At 34.0% G+C, this 8,861-nt stretch overlaps 1 protein-coding gene across 1 annotated transcript in view; it reads left to right on the forward strand.

The window, feature by feature from the left end:
• GEFmeso (Guanine nucleotide exchange factor in mesoderm) overlaps positions 1-5,944 on the forward strand; it is a 67,868-nt gene extending 61,924 nt beyond the window's left edge. Inside the window, exon 11 of the mRNA XM_053764638.2 lies at positions 39-5,944. Within this exon, the coding sequence (XP_053620613.1) occupies positions 39-4,588 (4,550 nt within the window). The 3' untranslated portion in view covers positions 4,589-5,944. The remainder of the gene's footprint in view (positions 1-38) is intronic.
• The last annotated feature ends 2,917 nt before the right edge of the window (positions 5,945-8,861 follow it).

Raw genomic sequence — 8,861 nt, forward strand, 5'->3', positions numbered from 1 at the left:
AGACGTCAGAATCTGAACTATTTTGTTTTATTTCACAGATGACATGCTGGCGGAGAAGTCACACAACCTCATAACTCAAGCATCAATGAGAAAGCAGCTATCAGCTCCAGAATATCTAGAAAAGCGAAAACTGGACAGAGAAAGGAGAAAAAGTTTCGAAAACGGCACCAGAGGGAGACTGAAGAAAGGCAACAGGAAATATACTGTGCCTATTTCTAGAACTGAAGCCGGTCAAGATTGTGATTGTGTACAATTCTCAGCCGAAAAAGGTATAGATTATACTTGTGATAACTGTTATGTTGATCTATGTTCGGACTGTGAAACGGAAACTTCTAAAGACAAAAATAAAAAAGCATGCGGTTGTAGAGAGGACAATGAAATAATCGGTGAAAAATGTCCAGAGTGTGATAGATTACTACATTATATTGATTCAGGAAGCGCTGAACATCTTGAAAGGAAACCCTCGAGTTGTAAATGTTCAGACTTCAAATCTTCTCAGGAAAGTTTCGGCAAAGAATTCACAAATTCTCTTACAAAAACTCGTGGGTATCATTCTTCTGATAACATCGTTGGTTACACAGAAGGAACAAAGAGTAATGATATTACTGATAATAATTCTTTAACAAATATAAGAAATATTCCTAAAACATGTCTGAAGTGCGCTAAAATAAAAGAAAATATCGTTGTCACTGATTCGACAAGCACGATACATTCTAGAAAGTCTAGATGTAATGACGGTGAGAAACATAAAGAGGTGATACGATCGAAATCGAAAGATGATCCTCAACGGTCAAAGTTATCTAAAATAGGTACATGGAGAAGGAAATCTGAACCTGGACTTCCACAAAATAATACAGGCGTTGCATCAAAAAGATCTCTAGATAGTGATAGTGACAAAAATGACGGTCGTGGTTTTGAAAAAATTGAATTTGAATGTAGGAATTGTGGATCGAATAGAATTAGTAAAAAAACTAGGAGTAGCGACGGAGTACTAATCTCTGACCCAGAATTAGACAATACTAAAAGGAACGGAAAGCCTGGTTTAGAGATTAGAATGTACAATACGAAAAATATACCAAAGAAGATATCTAAGTTAAAGAAAAATAGGGCCAAAGGCCTACGTCTTGGCGCTGACACGACTGCCAAGTTTTATGCTGACTTTTCGACAGACGTGTCTACTGAAAACATATTACACATATCAGAATCAAACGATAGCCTTAACATTGATAAGCCTAAAGACGTGCCGAAGAGATTAGAAGTCCCTGAAACCATTAGTAAAGATGAAGATATAGATGAGGAAACTTATAAAAAGTTGATAGAGAAGACAGATTCATTTAAGAAAAATGAATTAGAAAAAGTAAAGTACTTAAATAAACAGAAAGTTATTAATGAAGGTTCAGAAACAGAGGATAAAATGAATGAAGAAGAGCAAGAACCTGCTGAAGAAACTCAAGAAAATGACGCTGAGAAGCCACTTGAACAAATTATTTCACAGTTATTGATGCAAAACAGAGAATTTCAAAGATTATTGAAAAAGCAACAACTTAGAAACAGCGCCCAAAGAAGACATCAGAGGCTATTAAAATCACATTCTAATCCAGAGCAGGTGATTTTACAGAAAAACTGTGAATCTGCAAAATTGAACACAAAATACGGGCGACAGATATCAGAAAACATAGATTTCAGTCAAAGTTTTGAAGAAGGTAATAAAAATAAATGTATAGAAATAGAACCCATTGAACCACCTGATGACGATCATATTTACGAGACATTAAGATGCGAGAGTAAAGAAACAGAAAATCTGCACTCTCTAAATAACAAGAGTAAATTAATTCAACATCATACGCATATTGCGAGACCTAGAAGATTGCCTTCACCGCCTAACAAAGACCAAATCCCTTTCGAAAATAAAGTCTTAGCACCAGAATCCGACTATGTGTACTTATCATTTGATCAAATCAGTAGAAATGAACCTGAGACTATATACGATGTTCCAATATCTCCTGAAAAGCCTGCTGCGCAAAGTAAAGATTATTACGAACACATGGAGACAAAAGGACCACCTAAAACTGATAAAGAAAATGTATACGACACGCTTTTAGAATTTAGAAGAAAAAGAGAGGAAGCTCCTGATTCTCTACCTGCTAGTGATTATTTACCCATGAATGCCAGTCAACAGAGTCCGAATACTCCAGAAATCTGGTTAAGTCGGCAAAAAGAACACTTCAATGTATCGCGTGACAGAAAGTCTGGTTCACTACCACGTAGTTTTCAAGTACTAACAAGTAATCCAGAAGAAAACAATATATGCTCGTTTAAATGCAAACCAAACAGCAATAGTAAAACATATCTAAATAGAGATGGCAAGGTAATGAGTACTGACAGACCATACACCATAGCATCAGACAAAAGTGAAATTAGCTATGACGATGTTGAAAATTACATGAGTGAAGGAGATATTCTCAAATTTAAAAGAAATTCAAAAACAAGTGATATAGAATATACTCAAAATATTAGTCAGTCTACTTTGGAATTGGAAGAGGAAATTGATAGATGTTATAAAAATAATTTTGAGGACATGAAACTCGATAAAAACAAAAATGAAAATTTACTTACAGCATCACAGCCAAACTTAAATATTTCCACTACATCGTCTTGTGAAATTTTACCTTCTGAGCAAAATGAAGACAATCCTTCTGATATCGAAATATTTCACCCAGAACACAAAATATATAAGCCTACTGGGAATATGTTATCATTAAAAAATGTTTTGAGTAGATTCAAAAGTCGTAAGAGCAATGATGATACTGAAAACGCTAATGATCAAAGCAGTCCCGACAGCGGAAAATCGGATGTGAAAAGTCCATCCAATGAAAAGAAATCTGCTTTAAATCCAAGAAATTATTCAAAAAATTTACTACAACGATTCAAAAGTATTATTGGAGATGAACACTCTGATGACAACAAAAATGAAATAAAACCTCACGTTACAGAAGATGTGCAAAATAATTCTTTGAAAAATGAAATTAAAGTTGTTATTACATCTACAGGTGTGAATCCATCTACGTCATCATTTGTAAATGTAATGAACACTGAAGCATTGAGTAAAAGTACATACGAACATACGACATTAACTGATAGTCAACTTGAAAAAAATAACTTAGATGCTTTATCTCATAGTTGTGATAATATAAATCAAAAGCACGATATAGCATGTCCAACATACGAAAAGGGTGTAAGTTTAATGACTAATGTATCAAGTACCTCATCACCCTCTAAATCTAACAATAGTTCCTACCAAAGTTTAAATAAATTACCTATTTACATGCAGGGAAGTAAACAATTAGGAGCTAGAATAGCACAATCAGACTATATTGATCCTACTACTTTAATGAAAGAAAAATCAATGTCGCAGAATGTCAACATACTAATTAATAGAAGTTCTGTTAGACCAGACAGTTTATTTTCTAATTCTTCATTCGTGACATCATCAAGCGAAGGTACATATTTAGAGAGTCATGGCAAAACCAATCAAAATGCCTTTGAAGATTCTACAACTATACAAACTAACTCTGATAATAGTTTTTATGAAAAGTCATTTGAGAAAATTGAACAAGTGACTGACGAAAATGTTTTTAGAGATTCAGCTGTTTATTCTGATCAAGAAGAGTCTGAAGATACAAAAACAGAGTCGAGTGGTGAAAAAACTACAAACAAAACAATTTCACGAGTCGAAAGTATCAAACGAACGGCGTCATTCAAAACTCAAAATGTAATATCTACAACAAATATTAGTCACAGTTCCAGTTTACATGCCCGCGTTTTAGTCAAAACAACAAAAGCACACTTTACTCATACTTCTAATTCAGCTGCAGAGTATAACGCTGAAAAGATAAAATCCAAAGCGGCTCCACCTGTTCCTATCAAACCTAAGATAACTAGCATTCCATCATCAGCGAGTTTCCACGCCAAAACTTATGTCTTAAATAAAAATAACGTAAGTAAAACTGAAGAAAAATCCGAATCAATCACAAAATCTAGTAGAAGAAATATAACATGTAAGCAACCATTGAGCAAGGCGGAATCGACAAAAGACAAACATTTAAATAATATTATAGGTATAAAAAACGAAACAATTGAAGATGTGAAGGAAATAGACAAGCTAACTCCTGGCAGTATACATCTAAAAAGGATGGGTTTTGAAAGAGCAAGTCTCGATTCTGCAACACGAAAAGTTAAATCTATGAACGAAGAAAAGCGATCATCGATAGAACCACCGAAAGTCATGGCCAAGTCTGTTTTAGAAAGGCGAATGGAGATTGAACAAATGTCTAAGAGCCAAATAGTAAAACCAACTCCGAGTATTAAGAAGCCTACGCCTTTAGCTAGACCGAAATCTATTACAACGAAAATGGCTACGTATGAAAGAAGCGTCAGCGAGAGTGCTATGAAAGAGACCAAGGATACATCGAATAGTACAGTAGAAAGAGATAACATTCCTTCTAAAAATTCTGTCAATGAAGATGTAGAAAACGATAAAGATCCAAAGGGTAGTTGGGTGAAACAAGTGGTCCACAAATTCCAATGAGCTTATGTGATTTTTATCACTGGCAATTTATATTCCGTCTCATTTTGTACTCAACTTTTATAATCCCTTAGAATTAAATAACTATACTTAAATGTATTTTGTTAATGTAAATAACCTATCAAACTCTTTGAGCTTGATATCTTGTGCCATATTATGTACAAGATAAATTTGTATTCGCACAAATGTTCTAATATGTCCGCCCATACGAAGCCAATGAAGGACTTTCGGCTATACTTGTCCCTTTCTGTAGTAGGAATTTGTAGTTTGCTAAAAAGAGATAGAAAGCGTCCGTTAGCCTTCGTTAGCCCGGGGTGGACATACATACACTGTGTATAATAATTTTATCAGTCATTATTGCTTTGTATTTATTCATGAGAAGTGCCATTGAGAAAATAATTATTTAGATTAGAATAAAACTGTTTATTTTTTCTTTCTCTTGCTTTCTGTATTTTGGATTCTTACTCATTTAAATATTTTCAGTTTCTGTGCAATCAATTTTTAACATTTCGAAGTATTTATTTGTAATATTTTTAAGATTACTTTAATTACTAACACCAAAAATAGAATGTTAATAATTTTGTAACTAATATTTTTGATTATGTTGCTGTTTAATGTTTTTTTTCGTTAATGAAATAATTTAAATTTATTAAACTTGATACAGCAGATTTTAACCTAAGTTTCTAAGTAGGTATTTTAAATTCAAGAATAAAGCATTAAGTATAGAACCTTACGATAATACCAACGTTGTAGGATTATGAATACTGTATTTTAAAGAAAACAAATTAATCTACTAGTATTTTTCTGTACTTATTTCCGAGACTGTTTAGTATAAGTTCTAAACATTGGATGTTTGTTGAGCAATGTCATAATGTGCTACGACTCTAGTGAAATGTACTAACAATAGGTTATAACAGTTATTTTGTATGGATTTCTGGTATATTTTGTTAGATATTTATTATTAATTCCGTAACGATATTTAGTGATGTGAGTGTGGCAATAAAATTTTATTTTTAGTATCCAATTTCGTAGTTACAGTCGCTCCCATCTTCAGTCTGTCCACAAATAAAAAAAACGATAAAAAACGATATTTTCGTCATTGCAACACCAAATGGAATGGTCAAGATTGGTAGATAATCACCAGTCCAGTGTTGCCAACCAAGAGGACTCAGCGCCTCATTTATTTTGTGCTCTTTATAGACATATTGTAATTTTAAAATTGTTGTTTTTTTTATAAAATCTAACGGGAAGTGTTCATGCTGTTGTGAATGTAAGATAGTTGTAGTAACATTATTGTAAGTATTACTAACATCTACCCCAGTAAGGTAGTGTTCCGTAATAATAAACGATTTTTTAAAATTTATTTGTTTTAATTTTCTCACCAGTTTACCAGCTGGGAACATTTATATTCATATTTTAACCATTACCTTTTTTAACATATTTAATGCGAATAAACTATTTATACTGGCTGTGGCGCCCCTAAGCCTAGGACCCGCGTAAAAAAATGATTGATAGATTTTTTAAGAGTCAACCATTTTTGGGACTGCTATTGTTGCCCAAATCCCTTTTTTCCATTCTTATCCCTTGTTACATCGTACACAGATTATACAATACTACTAGTACCATATATCCACTGAGGAAGATGGAGCAGTTCTATTCTTTCTAAGCGGAAACCACATGCGATATAAGAATTTCAGAATGTCAAAATGCAAAAAATCTCCTCTACTAATATTATAAATGCGTAAGTTTGTGAGTATGTATGTGTGTATGTTTGTTTGTTTCTTTAGGAAGCTGTTAGGAAATATGGTACACGTGTAGAATATAATCTGGAATAACACATAGGTCCATACCTACTTAGTACCATTACTAATTCGAGATAAAAAGTACCATTACTTTTTATCTCGAAATTCTCACGGGAGCGAAGCCCCGGGGCGCAGATTGATTTTCATACTACCCTACTACGTATCTATATACTTAAAATACTTCCTTGTTGGTACTCTATGTTCAATCACCAAGAAAACGTTGAAAGATCTATGAATATAACAACTACAAATATGTAGTAAACTATACAAGATTCTAATTAATAGCATGCATATTTTCGCGAACGAAAATTATCTTAGAACTAACGGTTCATCCCGGCTTTGCTTGGGTAAAAACATAATAAATAATAAAATACACTATAGGTGTGATTTATGAGGAATGTTTATCCTCAGAAATCACACCTATTGGTGAAAAACGCTTTTTTATAATAAATATGTAAGGAAAATCAAAAGTTGCGTAACTGCAACTGTTACAATAACCTAAATTTCTAGCTTAATTCTATAGTCATTTATATATATGTATCCAATTTGTCGCCGACTATACCAGTATTGATCACAATCTCGGGATACACGAATAGATTTGAACACGCGACTCCGCGATGTCACGGTTCGTCGCGCAACTTTGAGCGCTATACCACTGGGCTATATATTAATTCGTTTGTTGAGGAATTTTGGGCCTCAACAATAAAATACTGCAAATTTATGAATATTGAAAGATAATATATTTGTGTATTTTTTAAACGAATAAATTCGAAAACTACTGGGCTAATTTTGATAAATAAATAAATATATTAGGACAAATCACACACATTGAGCTAGCCCCAAAGTAAGTTCGAGACTTGTGTTATGGGATACTGACTCAATGATACTATATTTTACAACAAATACACATATAGATAAACATCCAAGACCCGGGCCAATCAGAAAAAGATCATTTTCCATTATGACCCGACCGGGGATCGAACCCGGTACCTCTCGGTTCAGAGGACTGCGCCACAGAGGTCGTCAAACAACGACGCTAAAGAAGTTTTCACTTCAATATAAAGTTGTCATCTTAGTATGCAAGTAACTGGTACTACAACTGAAGGTTGCTATATTTAAATGTTTATTTTTCTTCCATTCATAAACTTCTTTATCAAGCTTAAAGTTTTATTAAACTTGGGTACGGTAACGTCACTATATAGTATAAAACAAAGTCGCTTACCCTTGTCTCCATGCTCATATGTATCTATGCTTAGAACTTAAATGCTTATGCCGTTTTTTAAAGAACACAAAATTCTTACACTTCCGTCACTTTACATATTTGAGGTAGCAACATTTGCGAAAACCAATGCTCATTTATTCCCTCGTCTAGCTGATGAGCGAAGCCGGGATTGGCCGCTAGTAATATAAACGCGAAAGTATGTGTTAGGTTGTTTATATCTGCTATATATATTATCTGCACAACCAATCTTCTTGTAATTTGCTTTTAAGATAATTTAGTTAGTAATAACTGTATATAGGAGTGAGAAGTAGTGGTATCACCCAAGGAAGAACGTAATTTTTCTGTGGGAAATTGACGCATATGAAGTCGCGGACATAAACTAGTTTATTATAATTTGGATATGTTGATGTCCCGTAGACTTTAACTCTAGTGCCAGATAGAATATCTATGAAATCGGCTAGATAAGGATGCGAATCATTTATGATCACAATCACATACGTACATATTTGCTCACGCTGAGACTTGAACCTTGGACTTCCAGCAGACGGGCGTGGTGACCACTACGCCACGGAGGTCGTCAATAAGCGCATAATACAATAAGCCAGTCATCAAATTATGCCAACTACTGGATTTATCGTGAGGTCGCGTGATTGCGTCTCCCTTCAACGTAACATCGCATCGTCTTTGACACGCTAGACACTGCCTGTCTCGTAGTCCTGGGGACAGGCAGGTCTTATTCTCAGGCTGGTACACAGCTGCTGACAGAAGGACGGAGTTGTCTCTATTTTCGATTATTTCCAGTTGGATATGATGCTGGGACGCCGTGGAGGCCGGGGTCAGTGTAAAAAATAAACCTTTAAATTTTGATTGTATATATTGATGTATTTATCGTACGAGCACTTCATTGCACCAACCAAACAAAATAACAATATTTTGTATAGATCTATGGTAGATTAAGCAGTTCAGTGTGCCTCATTCGATTTTATATTCTAATATCCTGTAGTTTACAGCATTCGTATCGCATCGATCCTTATAAAGGCAGGTTGTGATGATCGTACATGTCTATAGTAGATTTATTTCAGAACCCCAAAACAATATGAAGTACATACATATAAAATGAAAACTAAATTAAATTAATTTAAATTAAAAAAATATTCTAAATTGGCAACCTCATGCGGTAAAATTCCCAGAAGGCTGGCGACATTTCCTCTTTGAAAATAATAATCATTCGAAAGTACTACCTATTTCATTT

Source organism: Plodia interpunctella, chromosome 26, assembly GCF_027563975.2.
Source record: "Plodia interpunctella isolate USDA-ARS_2022_Savannah chromosome 26, ilPloInte3.2, whole genome shotgun sequence".
NCBI lineage: Eukaryota > Metazoa > Arthropoda > Insecta > Lepidoptera > Pyralidae > Plodia > Plodia interpunctella.